The following is a 15,610-nucleotide window of genomic DNA, read 5'->3' on the forward strand; positions in this document are numbered from 1 at the left end:
TTTGGTTCAATTATTTCTAGATTGTTACTTGCGCTTGCACTCATTAAGATCACATCTCATTCTCTCCATGCTTGGTTAACAGAAACCTTATTTAGGGCAATAATGAAATCTTTATTAGTTGCTATTGAAGTGGGTGTAGACTTGGTTTGGGAGTATTGTTGCTGAAATAAAAGTGCTGAAGTATAATTGCTGAAAAATAAGTGTTGATTTTAGAAAAAACAAAAACATTTGGGAGATAACAATTTGAAAGTGCTGAAATTAAAATTAATACTTAAAATATAGAATATGCAGAAGCAGTTTTTATGAGCATCTATCAACGTGTTAGATAAAATTGTGTTTTCCATAGCAGAAATTAGTCAAACCACGGTTTTGAAAGAATTCATCAAATACCATTGTAGTCCCTTGGGTATTGATCAGTGTTATCAGAACCGGACCGGATGATGAACCGGAAGGGGTACGGGGTCATGGGTTTATGGGTCCAACCGGGGGTTCGATGGGTCGGACCGCTCGTTTATTTAAAATAAAATAAATATTCATATTATTAAAAAAATTATGATAATTAAGATAAAAGTATGATGATTTTAAAGAAATATAACAATAGTATAAGAAAGTATCTATATTTAATATTTCTTACTTCAAAATAAATATTTTATTTTAATAAGTACTTAAAAGTAGAGTTAAAAAAACAAAAAAGTGGTGGTGGCTTGGTTGGTAGTATGCTAATATGAAAAGCAAGAGGTCATGATTTCAAATCCTTACACAACCAACCAATTTTTACATTAAATAGGAAACCCATAAAAACCCATAGAACCGGCCGGTTTAATGAAATTTTGCTTAAAACCGGCCGGTTCAATGGGTCCGGCGGTTCAAAGCTGCCATTTCGATTTTTAGGCGAACCGGACCGGACTTGGTGCCGGTTCCCGGTCCGACCGGTCGAACCGCCCGGCCGGTTTAATGGAATTTTGCTTAAAACCGGCCGGTTCAATGGGTCCGACGGTTCAAAGCTGCCATTTCGATTTTTAGGCGAACCGGACCGGACTTGGTGCCGGTTCCCGGTCCGACCGGTCGAACCGGCCGGTGCGGTCCGGTTCTGATAACAATGGTATTGATACCACGGTTGGCTGTAAAAAAAATCACCACTGTTGTTTTTAGTTCGTCCATTAGATTTCAATAGATAATATCTGGACAATACACTTGTTTCTACTTTTATAATATGAAGACTCAATATTCATACTTTTATTTTATATGCTCCGTTTGGTTTTGCAGTTAAAATCACAAAAATTTTAACTTTAACTTTAACTCAATACACTATACAATCATTTGTCCTTTTTCATAATCAAAATCAAAATTACTTTAATCTTGAAACCAAACGCACCATGCAAATTCCTCCTCCTTGGTGCTCAGACTCTTCCGGAGAACAGCCGGGCGATTCAAAATCAAAACCCTAAAAAAAAAAAATCGATCATTCATCCACCTGTCGATCTTGCAATGGGGCGTCACAGCAGCAATGAATCGTGATAGCTTTCTACAAGCGAAAAAAGAGGCAACATTACGCTCTAATCAAGAAACACGAGTGACCCACCCAACCAACAAGAGAACATCTCCATGCTTATGAGAAGGATACAAGGAAAGAAATTGCAAAAAATCGGCCACTTCCAAATTAATGAAGTCCTCGATTACTCCGAAAGCCTCTGCCAATGCTCGAATGGTCACGCTTTTATTTGTATGATTCAAGAAATTGGGAGTAGACAACAATTCTGACCTCCATCCACCTGTGATTTAAAAGAATTTTGTATTTGGATTTTAAAATGCAGGACTGTTCTTGGGGAGGAGACTGATTTCGAAGGAGGACGATAAAATGTTTAATGCTTATTTTTTTTCTTTTTTATTTTATTTTGAAAACGATAAAATTATTATTTTATTTATTGAATTGATCAATTCTTCGTTCTCAATTAATGTTGAATTGGACGCCATCGTTCTTGGGCGACATTGAGCATTGTCAAAAATATGTGTGATCAAATATACTAATAATAAAAGTATGTGTGGAGACTATTCATATTAGAAAAGTATGGACAAATGTACGGTCCAGATCTTACATAATAAAATTTAACGACAGAAATAAAAACAATTACAATGATTGTTTTTCTCAATCAACCGTTGTAAAATCTCCAGTAGTCCCTTTGGTGGTGAGTATAGATGTCTGCATAATCTTTCGTCGCATTCCTGTAGGGCTGTTTATGAAGAACTTGGTAAATATGGGGACCTAGAGAACCCAGTCTTATGTCGTGAGCGTGTTGAGGAGCTAGGACCAAGTATAACATTATTACCTACACAAAATTGGCGAATCACACCTGAAAAACATCTGAATCTCTGCACATTGGTGAGATGGAAGGACCTGCACTCGGCCTCTGTAAAGCTAAATCGGAGGTATGCAATAACAGAACACGTATCTTATGGTTTTGATTTTACTCGAGAAAATTTATTCACAGTTCACTCCGTTCTATTAATTTAAGACTAACAAATGCCAGGCTCTTAGTTTAACTAGGCAATACCTGTGTATTGCACAATTAGTTTTCTCTTAATCAATTTTTGTATATAACCCAAAACAAAGCCAGAGACACGGTACGAACGAATAATATAAATAAAAAAGGCACGTACGGATTATTTATTAAACACAATATATAGCTAGTAAAAGATTGAGAAGGTAAAATCAAGAATGCAAACAAATACTTGCCTTAGTCTCCTATAGAAAATGCAGATAACACATATATAGAGAGTAAAATAATTTCTAATAGTAAGGTGCAGACATAGAAAATAATCGCGGAGGACTTAAGTGCAGGAAAAAACTAAAACAAATAAAATTTATGTCCTCTATTACAAGAAATTTAGAATTTAGAATTAAAAAAAAAACTCATATCTCAAGAAATTTTTATAAGTTATCGAAATACTTTTAATTTTTCAAAAGTCTCATTATTATACTTCACCGTATATATACAAATAATGTTGGACATGTATATATAGATTTTATATAATTCGTTGAATAAAAAACAAATAAAATATAGTGAAAGTTCAATTAACTGGAATTGAAAAGTCCATCAACTTGGAGTTGAGGTTTGCTAATCTCGCTTACGTAGTACGTCCATGCTGTGCACTTCGGAGCATTTTCCTCATGGTTTGATGTTGCCCTAATCTTCTGAAACTTTGTTAATGTGTACAAGATTCTTTTCTAGCTATTAAACTGGGCTTGTATAGTCTAATTTTCTGTGGATTATTCCTCAGATAGCTCTTAGAATGGGCATGTAAAGTCTACATTCTAATTTCCAGCTCTATGGTATTATAGCTATTTTTCTTTTGCGTACTGCGTACCTTTGAAGTCACTAGTGTAAAATTATATTCTGTTGCGGACAGGACAAGTTCCCTTAAGTTTTCACCATGCTTTTTGCGGAAGCTCAATTATTCTATCATTGTCTTTGAATGGATCTTGGACTATTCAAATCCATTTCCTTATTGTTACGTGATTTACCCGCACAATTAATTATTATGGAATCATGTACATATCTTGTATATTAGGATAGTATTAATGCCTATATGTAATTTTGGTAGCGTAGACTATTCTCTTCCTATTGTAATTTTTCTTTCCATTTTGTCTTATGACTGGACCTATTAATATACATGCAGAGGGAGTACAATTTGGCTCCTCCAGCTCAATTCGACTTTTAGATGGTATCAGATGACTAGGGTTTTTGTTACCGATCCATCTTTCATCTGTTCGTCTGAGCCACCCATTTTGACATAGCCATGGCCAATCCACCCTCCCCTTCTGACGTGTTATCTGATAATAGACCCACACTCACCGGCCAAAACAATATTTCTATCACGTCCATCTACTACCTGGGTTCGGCAGATAGCCCAGGAAATGTTCTGCTCTTGTGCCACTTAGATGGTAACAACTATCTCACATGGTCACGGGCGATGGAGACTGCGCTTCAAGCCAAAAACAAATTTGGCTTCCTCGATGGAACCGTGGTCAAACCAGCTGAGGGAGATCCAAATTTCGCGCGATGAAAAATCTGCAATTCGATGCTCATCTCCTGGATCTTGAATACCATGGAACCGGAGCTCCAAGCTAGTATTGCCGGTGCTAAAGATGCGAAGCTTCTATGGGACGATCTGAGGGAGAGATTCTCCCAGGGTAATGATGCCCGAGTTTATCAGATTAAATCTGGAATTTCTCTCTTAAAGCAGGAAGGGCAGGTGGTTTCGGATTACTATTCAAAACTGAAGGCCCTGTGGGACGAACTTGAAAACTATCTCGGACCGCCGATGTGTACCTGCGCTGCCGCTGTGGAGAATGCCAGTCAGAGACAGAAAGAGAAGGCATACCAGTTCCTGATAAGGCTAGGGTCGGAATTCAAGACCGTGCGATCCACGATATTGAGTAAGAAGCCTATGCCGTCCTTCAATAAGGTATATCAGATGGTCGCTCATGAAGCGCGATAGAAAGTTGTATCTCACGTGCATGAGACAAGTACAGACACGACTGTGTTTTTTTGCAAAGGCAGCCAATCTTGGCAGATCAGTCAATTGGCAGCAACTAGGGGGAGGTTCTCGTCCATCCTGTGATTTTTGCGGAAAGCTAGGCCATTGGAAGAGTACATGTTGGAATCCACAGGCCGCCCAACAACCAAGATCAGGCTCCATCCAATTGGCAAGCAAAAGGGAAATGGAAGAAGGAGCAATATTCGGGCCTAAATGGAAGCAGCGGAGGAAAGGTTCAACAGATCAAGTTCGGCCCGCTCTAACAGGCACCCCGCTTCAGCGGGCCCATGTGGCCAATCAGCATGCAACCCAACCTCCTCACTCTGGGCAATCTGGACGGACCCTACAGCTGCTGTCTGAGGCGCAATTCCACCGTCTTCTCTCAATTGTCGGTCCCGATCAAGTCGATTTGGAGCCGAACACTGGTAACAATTTTGTATTTATTAATTCGGGACATGATTGGATCAATGATTCAGGGTCATCAAGAAACATGTCTGGACGAGCTGATTATTTCACTTCCTTATCTCCTATCACCGGAAAGTCTCCAATCTATATTATGAAATGGCAAAATTAATATTGATGGGAAATTCATCTTGTCTGAACTCTGATGTATTATTGTTGCCGGATTTTGATTGCAATCTCATCTTTGATCACAATTATCCAAAGATATGGATTGTCGAATAACTTTTTCTCTCGAACTCATGTTTGATTCATACCGTGCCAAGAAAAGGACGACTGGAGTGGGTCTACTGCATGAGATGGGTGGCTGCTTCAATTATTTCTTTCAAGGCTGTTGATGGAGGATGAAGTGTGGCACGGTCGTCTTGAGCATCCATCGCGTCGAGTGAAGTTCGAGGGCACTAGTCTGCTACTTGATAAATCCAATAATACGAAAGTATGTGACATAGGTCATTGAGTGAAGCAAATTCGCTCTAACTTTCCTATAAGTATGAATAAAGCAGACCGAAATTTTCAGTTAGTACAATGCGACATATAAGGCCCATATAAACACTAGTCCCTCTCTGGAGCTCACAATTTCTTAACTATAGTTGATGATTACAGTCGTGCTCTGGGGATCTACCTAATGCGGGAATGATCGGCGGCTCAGAAATTCTTAATCAGCTTTTGCAATTTGATCTGAACTCAATTTGATCGATCAATTCAAATAATCCTAAGTGAAAAGTTGGAACGGAATTCTTGTCTAAAGAAATGCAGGATTTCTTCTTTGTACGCAGGATAATCCATCAAACTTCTTGTACCGGGACCCCTCAACAAAAGGACGCGTGGAGCAAAAAAATTGGCACATTTTGAATGTCGCGCCTGGCTTGTTATTCCTAGCTTTAGTGCCTCAAAATGTTTGGGGAGAATGTGTGGTCAGACAGCTTATTTAATTAATATAACCCCAAGTTCGGTCCCACACGGAAAAAGTCCAAATGAGGTACTATTTAAGAAGGCCCCGTCATATTCTCGCTTGCGAGTGTTCGACTGCTTATGATATGGTCATTTTTAGGAGTGTGCATGGATATCGGGTATACTCGGAACCGGTCGGAATTTATTCGGTAGGGTAGGGTCCGGATAGCTCGTATTGAAAATAGGGTAGAGTTCGGGTATCAAAATAAGAAACCGGTGAAATCCGATTCCGGTTTCGATTCCAACTTACGGAATACCTAAAACCGGAACCGAAACTAGTATCCAGAACCGGTACATGGAACCAGATGGTAATTACTAAAAAAAAAAAAGGTAAAGTTATTCTCAGTTTCATTCAATCGGGAAGACGGAAGACAGGAAAGAAGGAACGCTGCTCTCAGTTTCGTCTTCGTTGTAAGCCTGTAACCTAAATTGGCTTTCGTCTTCGAATCTCCACTCCACCTCGTCTCTGTCGGTCGCCTCAAGTCTTCGACTCTCCACTCCAGCTCCTCTCTGTCGCTCGCCAGCCGCGCCTCTTATCTCCGAATTTTGGTTTCTCGTTTCTGACTATCGACTCTCTCATCTCCGTCACTCTCGTCTCTGACTCTCTTTCAAGCTCTCTTTCCCGGTGAAATTCTCCTCTAGACTCCTCTGCTCACCCAATTTGTATAAATCGCCTCTCAGCCGCTGTTAGTTCGTTCTGTTAAAACCCTAAATCGGCTTTGTACTCCCTGTAGCTCCTCTCCGTCGCTCGCCTCTCGTCTCCGACTCTCCTTGAAGCCCTTTTTCCCGGTGAGATTTTGCCTCTTCTCTTGTCTCCGACTCTCTCTGGACTCCTCACGGATTTTTCTTTCGTTGATAAACTTTCTTCTCAGATCTTTGTTACGATATGGATGGATATAGGATAGGGAAGGAAGAAGTTATACAATGATCTTGATATGCTTGAGGATGATATATGGTGAGAGATCACAAGGATTGGTGTATATACATACTGCTCTGCTCTCTATAGATCCATACAAATAAAGTCTTGTGTATGACAAAATTGTTCGTCAATTCATTTAACTGAATAGTATGTGGGATTATACGTGGGATATCACCATAAGAATCGTCTCTATCAAAAGGTAGGAACTACAGTATCAGTATATGGCTCCGATTGAAAGCTTGATCAGGTTAATTCTATTTCTTAACAAACTTTAGGTTAATTCTTTTTCGGAAAATGAGGCCTCTTTGAGCATTCGGCTCGAACAAACTTTTTCATCCAGTTGCATGTTTCTTGATATAACATGTATATATATATATATATACCGTGAAAAATGAGAATATATGTTGACTGCTGGTTAGCTATGACAATGGATGAGGAAATACATTATTTGCAGCATGATGGATACACTTGAAAGGTATAAGATCCACAACTATAATGTTAAGTAGGAACTGTGGTTATGAATTTAGTTGTTAGTAACAACTTCTCAGTTCTGGTCTGTCTGCTATAAATGTTTCGTTTTGTTGGTCTTTAAGTAAGCCACACAAACATTTGATGGTTCTTTTCCATTTTGCTCGAACACTTTCTCGTTATTCCAATAGAGTAATGTATAAATCTAGTTATTATGAAGTTGATATCTCTTAATAACATACAAGAAACAGAAAGCAAAGTTAGGAATATATTGAAGAGAGATTCCACTTTCGAGCATTGCTTCTTGTTCAGAAAATCTCTAAGAAGAGAGATTGCTTTTGCTTGGCTTTGGCTTCTCCCTTGCTTGTATGTGTATTATTACATGAATTAATGATCTATGGCGATATTATATTTGTCGTGATTACTGATTATTGATTATGGGTGGTATATTTTCGGTTTTATTTAGCGATACAAAAAAATTTACAGGTTCCAAAAGGGTACCTGAAACCCGTGGTATAAAACAGGCTCCGGGTAGATTTTGGTTCTAGGATCAATTGGGTAGGGTCCGGTTCCAAAATCTTGAAACCGGTCCCCTACATGGTAGGGTCCGGGTATCGTGAAAAAAACAGGGTATCCGGAACCAATCACCCCTACTCATTATCAGCCTAGAAAAAAAGATAAATTTGATGAGCAGGCGTAAGTGTATTTTTGTTGGGTATCTTCATGGTAAAAAGGGGTGGCGTGACTACGGCTTATAGTCTTGAGAAATATTTATATCCCACGATGTGCATTTCTATGAAGACCAGTTCCCGTTTTCAGAAGTTTCGAGTCAACTATCAGGTCAGAACACGAGTGGATCACTTATGTTTCACGGATTTTAGTATGTCAGTTCAGGGGGAGTTAAGAGAAGAAGAGCCGCAACAACATCTGGGCCGACCCAGGAGACTGATCAACGAGCTCCTGTGCAAACCGTATTATAACCCGATCCGCGACGCCACTCGTGACTCGACAGACCGATCAGCCATTGAGCTGGGCTGAGCAAACTGTAGGGCCGCGAGTTTCGCTTGGGCCTTATGTTGAATCTGGGCTAGCTCTTCATGGGCAATTGCATTTTTCTTCCCGATTACAGTCCATCGACATAGAGTTCTTTGAACTAGACACCTTCACCAGTTCCGGTTCTTTGAAGATATGATAGAGAGAGACATGTCCTTAGCTGGTTTTTTGATTTCATATCACACACCGCTCGCATTGACTGCCCTACCCTCAGTTCACCCATGACAAAAGTCTCATCAAGTACGACTTATCCTCTTGAGAAATTCCTTACGTATTTAGGTGTTACTAATCAACATTTATCATTCTTGGCTGCCATTGATAGTGATTATGAGCCCGAGACATATCGAGAAGCTGCTTGGGATCACCGTTGGCGTGTAGCCATGTTTGAGAAATTGCGAGCCCTGGAGCTAAATCGAACATGGGCCATCGAGTAGCTTCCTCTCGACAAAAGACCCGTAAGATGCAAGTGTGTCTTCAAGATCAAACGATGAGCAAAAGGAAGTATTGAGCGTTATAAGGCCCAATTGGTGGCCAAAGGCTTCAACCAAATTAAAGGCATTGATTTCGATGAGACATTCTCCCCCGTTATCAAGATCGTTATGATCAGGTGCCTTCTGACGATAGCTGTAGCTAATGGATGGAAGATACATCGAATGGGCATTTAATAACGCTTTCCTGCATGGCGACTTAGATGAGGAAGTGTATATGCAGCGGCCACCTGGTTACACTCTCAATGGCACGGGCAATGTTTGTCGATTGCGGAAATCTTTATATGGACTTAAACAGGTATCTCGTAATTGGTTTTCAAAATTTGCAGCTGCCTTGATTAGTTACAATTTCAAGCGTAGTGGTGTAGACCATTCCTTATTCACTTTCACCAAAGGAAATATATTTTTGGCGGTTCTCGTCTATGTTGATGACTTAATTATTGCTGGTAACTATTCCCTTCACCGTGCCTTGTTTAAGGCATATCTTAATTAGTGTTTCCGTATTAAAGATTTGGTGTGTCTCAAATATTTTCTGGACATCGAAGTAACAAGGATGAACTCAGGTCTATTTCTTTACCAGCGTAAATATGCATTGGATATTATCTTCGAGTGCGGGATGTCAGCTTCTCGATCTTCATTATTTCCTATGGAACAACATCACAAACTGTCATCCGACTTGGGAACTCCTATTAGCGATCCAAGGAGTTATAGACGGTTGGTGGGGTATCTCATTTATTTGACCATCACGAGACCGCAACTTAGTTACTCGATTCATGTATTAGCATCGTTTATGTATGACCTACGGTAAGATCACTGGGATTCTGCTATGAGAGTACTCTGGTATATCAAACAGTCCCCGAGCCAAGGAAAATTCCTGCGGCCGAACTCCCTGGAATTAGAGGCCTATTGTGACTTGAATTGGGTTAGTAGCTCGATGACGCAATGTTCAATTACATGGTATTTCATAATGTTAGGCAGCTGCCCTGTATCATGGAAGACCAAAAAGTAGACAACAGTGTCTCCATTATAAGCCGAAGCGAAATATATAGCAATGGTTGTCAGTCAGTGAAATTTATGGCTTTGCAGTCTCTTATCCAGCTTGGGAATACAGTTATCTTAGCCTACACGGCTTTACTGTGACAATCAGACAACACTAAATATCGTTGCAAATTCAATGTTTCATGAACGAATGAAATACATTTAAATAGAATGCTAATTCATTCGGGAGTTCAAAATCCTCACTTATCAACTTGAGGGGAGTATTATGGAATAATGTACATATCTTGTATAGTAGGATAGTATTAATGCGTATATGTAATTTTGGTAGCGTAGGCTATTCTCTTCCTATTGTAGTTTTTCTTTCCATTTTGGCCTTATGTCTGGACCTATTAATGTACATACAGAGGCAATAGAATTTTGCTTTTCTAGCTGAATCCGACTTTTAGAACCATCGACTATGGGAAGTGTTTATTATTTTATTTGCCTTGTCGCCTAATTTAATCAATTGGTTTGCAGGCTATCATGGCTGAAGCAAGATCCCAGCAAGCAGCATCCTTGACGGAACTATGTTGGCTTGGTCATGGGTTTCTAATTTCCAATGCAAAGACTCGCGTCGCCACTTTAAAGGGTTGGTATTGGTTTTTCTCTTACGTGGTGATCTTATTTTTAATGTTAGTAATTACTTTTCAATAGTGACGAAAGAAGATGAACAGACTGCCCAAGGGAAATGCTAGCCACATGTCGGGGTAATCTAGTGACAAGAAATGGGATTTTAGTGGCAGAGCATGCGAGTCCATGGCCATCATTGGAATTTCTGCTCTTGGGCATGAACTTTTTTCAATCTCCCTCCTCCTCTCCGTTTCTGTTTATCAATGTTGGTTTGAGTGGTCAATCACTGTCTTCTTGAACTCTAGGTTGCAAGCACCACTAGGTGTGGAATGGGCTCCAGTCAGAATATTGACCTAGGTCGCATCTCGTTGACCATAGCCCTAAGCTCCTTAGAGAAGGGAGGATCGGATAGTGGGGAAGGGGAGGAGATGGAGAAGACTAAGCCGATGAAGAGTCTGAGGATGGTGATGAGCTTTCAGACTTTTCCATGACATTGTCTCCAACCAGCCCAAACTAATCCCGCTAAGAGGGGGAGGGAGAAGGGAGAGGGAATAAATGCAAGTGACAAAATATTGCCTACTCGTGGCAATGGTTTGCCAGCACCACAAACCCAATGCCCTCCTTGGCCGATGAGGGGCATGACTGTGGGCGAGCTACACCTGCTACTCGCCTTGTAATTTGAAAAATTTATGTTCTTATACTTCTTTCTTATAGCTCATCCCTTTAATTCAAATCCTGCGTTCATCTATATATCGTAATACGACACTCCATATGCATGAGAAACTATGTCAATATACTCATGGTTGATATATGTAATCGTCCATATATATCGTACTTTTAATTTCACCTTGGATGATATTGTGAATATTTTGAATGCTTCTAAGTTCTAACCTAGAAATATGGCTAATTAATTACGTAGAAGCCACGGAGAGAGACATCTTACTGGCAAACTCTCGTTTTTCTTTTTTCCCGTACTGGCATCCAAATTTGATCATGTGCCTAATCGACCATGCCCTTCAATCTTTCTTCTTCTCTCTAAAGAAAGGGTTAGCGTTGTACCAGGCCTTGGCCTTCTTTTCCCACTAAACAAAGTAATTTTAACACCATATATTTCATAATTTGACGTTTTCTTATATCTATCTCATGGTTACAAATTACCCAAAAAAAATTATAAGTTATAAGTTATTCCGAATCTATCTCTGTGTCTCTTGTTCTGTTAATATTTGATGGAATTGCTAATGTGGCTCGTGGAAGTAATGTGAGCTCATCACTTCCACGAGCGACGTCAAGAACTCCGTTAAATATTGACCGAAAAAGTGAGGTGAATTTGAAATAATATGCAAATCATATGTGTTTTTAGGCAATTTTAAACCCTAAAACATTAAAATCTTATAAAACTCTCGTTGAAGTAATGTGCACTCATCCTTATCACTTCAGCCACTTCGTCAAACATCGATAGAAAAAAAGTAAGATAGATGCAAATCATAAATATTTTTAAATAATGTTTAAATCATGTGATAAAATTAAGCATGGTGCCGAGGCAAAAAGTTTCAGCGGTTTTCTATTCTCCTCTGTCTTCTGCTGTCGCTCGTTCGTTCTTTCTCCATTGTGCGTCTCTCTTAATCTCACAGGGAGCTTAGCTCTCGTTCTCGCTCTCTCCTCCGTCCTCTCTCTCGATCCTCTTGTAAGTCCCTTAACCCCTCAATCTGAAACCCTAATTCATTGCAATCCCCCCCTGAATTGGCTTTCGAGATCCCAAGTTTCTTGTTTTCCTTCCGTTCGTTTCGATTTTGTGAGGTTAGGGTCGGGTTTCGTGTACGATTCTTGTTGAATCTTTCGAGGCTGTGGAATTCCGGTCGTGCCGGGTTGCTGAGTTTCTTCTTGATTTTTCATGGTGCATGCGACTGGAGCTGATCGGGTTGAACCGTCAGAGTAGGTTTCGATTTTGTCCGTGCCATGTCCTTTTGCGGAATGATTGCCTTGATCTTTGATTTGATGAGTGGAGATGATTGTTCATCATTTTATGAAATCGGGAGGCTGTTGTCAATCAGTCTCCTCTGTGAACCGGAAATAGATGATGCGCGGTGGATCGATCAGTTAGGGATTTCATATATTAGACATTGAGGATAAGATGAGGGTACAATCCTTGCTGCAGAAAATGTGAATGATCATGGGATAATACTGTTTGTAACTCAACCTGATGGGCTGTTGACTGTTGCTTATCATCTTTGTTTTTGTCTTAACCAAAAATTTTAGCCTTGGGGCAGTGCAATCATACTATTCTACCAGAAGGGTTTATTCCCACTACATAAAAACAAAATTTTACCTGTAGCCAAACATTGGGGTATTTTGATTATTTAGCTGCAATTTATCTTAGAAAATTTGGATTTATCATTTTCTTTCAGATGGATAAGCTGTACGGGTTGCCATGTTCTGATATCTTTAGTAATGGGATGCGCAAACACTTCTCTTTGACTTCCACTGGACAACATAAACAAGTTCTTGGTATTAGTTCTGGAAGGAAGTGTAACTTTCTCCAAGGGCACAGCCATATCAATTTCCAGAAGGCTCGTAAGTCTCCTGATTTTGCATTTAATTTACCTCTTCCACTGGACAATGGAGTGTCCACCCTCATCTGAAGATACTATTATCCAAGCAAATCCTATTTCATTGGTGTAACATACTTCTTGCTGAGATTCTAATGCACTTAATGCTGCTACTGCTGATAGTGGAATTTTCTTTGCTGTAAAGTGGACAGATTATGGAAGCAAATATTTCAGGAATCTACCTGACTAGATAAACATCTTAAGTGTATGGCACAAAGTCTTCTAATTATTGCACAGATGGTGTTTGATAGTTAACTATATAATTTTTATAGCATTATATTAAAAGCATGAGCATTGCCTCAATTCATTCATTGGCAGCAAGTTTGTTATTGGCAATTCATTTAAAAAATTATATATGTCGAGCAATTAGGGGTGCAATTTTTTTGGGTAAAAAGGAGGCTTGTGGGTCTAGTAGGGGATTGGAGAGGGGAAAGTGGGCATATGAAAGACCAGGGAAGAGATTAATTTCAAGATCTGGTGGTTTTGATACGGGGTGAGTCCTAGGCTTATTGACTCAAATTCCATTTTCCATCATGGATATAATCCAGAGTCGCCTCTTTTACATTGTGTTATTTTATGTAAAAAGAAGATTAAAGAAATGGACACTGTTATGGAGGTAACTTTGCTCGAAGTATGAGTAGCAATTACATAGGGCACAAAGTGTTTATACATTGCTCAGATATACCTTTCTTCTTCTGATTATGTGATACAGCAGAGTTTAAAGCAACTTCAAGACCATTTTCTCCAATAGCCTGTCAAGTGAAACGTGGGGACTTTGAGGGTTCCATTAACCGTGATAGCATCATATTGGATCAACAAATGTTGGAGCAGGAGCTTCAGATAGCCATTGCTGAGGAAAATTATGCCAAGGCTGCTAAAATCAGAGACAGTATTAGAAATCTTCATGAGGATAGTGTGGCTTCAGTAATAGCAGCAAATGCTCAATTTTACGACTCATTCAGGAATGGCGATATAACGGCGATGCAAACGCTATGGTCTAGAGGGGACAATGTTTGTTGTGTGCATCCAGGTTCGCTTGGCATATCTGGTTATGAATTGGTGATTGATAGTTGGAATCATGTTTGGGCAAATTATGAATTCCCTTTAGAGATTGAGCTGCGCGATGTTCGTGTTCATGTTCGAGGGAGCATGGGGTATGTGACTTGTGTAGAGTTGGTTAGGACGAAAGGTAGCAGCTGGGGAGGGCATTTTGTGACTAACGGGTTTGAAAAGGTGGATGGCCGATGGTTAATTTGCATTCACCATGCCTCCCCTTTTGATTTTTAAATAGAATGCCATTCCTTCCTTGGATATATATATATATACTTTTTTTCCCGATGTAAACTGTTCCTGGTTGAAGAGAGAGGGAGGTCTCCGTTGGTCGGGTGCTGATATAGCCATCGTCAGCCATGTCAGCCCATGTTGATTGCCCGGCGAATCTTCCCACCTCGACTTCGCAAGTCCCATGTCTCAAATGACCGTTACATCAACTCGAGCTTTTCTGGTTTGGGAGTCCGATTGTCAATTTCAATCAAGACTGAATTTCCTCAGCCTCTGCACTCTTCGCTCAGAGGTTTTTTTTTCCCCATCTTTCTCCCGGGTCCCCTCTAAAATTCCTATCCATGACCTCCTTTCCCCAGCCTGCCCCCCTCAAAATGATGATGTATGTGGTAATTGCACTTCTTCCTTACAGCCCGGCATCCAAAACTCGAATGGGTTAGAAATTTATGACCCCTCAGCTTACTGATCTTTCAACTTGACCGGCTCTAGTTTGAGCATGATTGCTCTCCTATGGGATAACTGACCCGCATATAGTGGGGAGATACGGTCAATGGAGTTGCATTAGCTATATAAATATTTGTAGATTTGTGTATGTTTAGAGGGGTATTGATCGGCCTCAATATATATTAATATGTATATCCATGTATTAAGGTTCTGTTTGTTTCGGGAAAAATATTTTACAAGAAAATGAATTTCTCATTTTCCTATATTTGATGATGCAAAATCGTTTGGTCAACAAGAGTGTGTTCGATCAGCCTACAAATTTAAGGCAAAAATGGAGAAACTGAATTCATGTAAAAAATTTTGAAATTTAATTTGCTGGCTGTATTATTCTTTTTTCTCTCTTATCTGGGCCACCTGACACATCTTTTCAAGCCCATGAAGATGATTTTCTTGGTAATCTTCCAAACATGAGAAATAAACAAGTTACTTGAATTTTTTTTTTCCGTCTAAATGATTTTCCATCGGAAAACAATTTATAAGAGACAAATGGAACCTACTTTTGATTTTGTTTGCCATTTCCCAAGTTGTCCCAGCCAACACTCGTCATTCACTTTGGTCATCGCATAACACCACCAACCGGGGCATTCGCTCAGCCCGGTCCTCTCCACAACCAGACATTCGTTTGGAATTGACTCTGAATCCAAGGGTATGTTTGGTTGGATGTAATGAGTATTCCTTTACGTATATAATGCCTATTACATCGTTTGTTTCCGTTCATAATCGTAATCGGATTG

At 39.8% G+C, this 15,610-nt stretch overlaps 1 protein-coding gene across 5 annotated transcripts; it reads left to right on the forward strand.

Annotated features, from left to right (window-relative positions):
- Positions 1 to 11,971: 11,971 nt before the first annotated feature.
- LOC116189085 lies at positions 11,972 to 14,427 on the forward strand. 5 transcript variants are annotated; one of them, XM_031518613.1, is made up of 4 exons: positions 12,029 to 12,169; positions 12,288 to 12,417; positions 12,891 to 13,056; positions 13,804 to 14,427. In XM_031518613.1, the coding sequence occupies exons 3-4, from the start codon at positions 12,891 to 12,893 to the stop codon at positions 14,376 to 14,378; spliced, it is 741 nt and encodes a 246-aa protein (XP_031374473.1). In that variant the 5' UTR covers positions 12,029 to 12,169; positions 12,288 to 12,417; the 3' UTR covers positions 14,379 to 14,427. The 5 variants fall into 5 exon arrangements, 4 of the variants coding, with proteins under 4 accessions (XP_031374471.1, XP_031374472.1, XP_031374473.1 ...); XM_031518614.1 differs by having other exon boundaries at positions 13,807 to 14,427; XM_031518611.1 differs by lacking the exon at positions 12,288 to 12,417 and having other exon boundaries at positions 11,972 to 12,169.
- Positions 14,428 to 15,610: the final 1,183 nt, after the last annotated feature.

Source organism: Punica granatum, chromosome 8 (assembly GCF_007655135.1).
Source record: "Punica granatum isolate Tunisia-2019 chromosome 8, ASM765513v2, whole genome shotgun sequence".
In the NCBI taxonomy this organism is placed as follows: Eukaryota; Viridiplantae; Streptophyta; class Magnoliopsida; order Myrtales; family Lythraceae; genus Punica; species Punica granatum.

Coding starts and splice junctions, on each gene's coding strand:
- LOC116189085 (XM_031518611.1), top strand. CDS start 11,987: ATGTTTAAATCATGTGATAAAATTAAGCATGGTGCCGAGGCAAAAAGT. Junction 12,170..12,890: donor TCCTCTCTCTCGATCCTCTT/GTAAGTCCCTTA, acceptor ATTTTCTTTCAG/ATGGATAAGCTGTACGGGTT. Junction 13,057..13,803: donor TATCAATTTCCAGAAGGCTC/GTAAGTCTCCTG, acceptor TATGTGATACAG/CAGAGTTTAAAGCAACTTCA.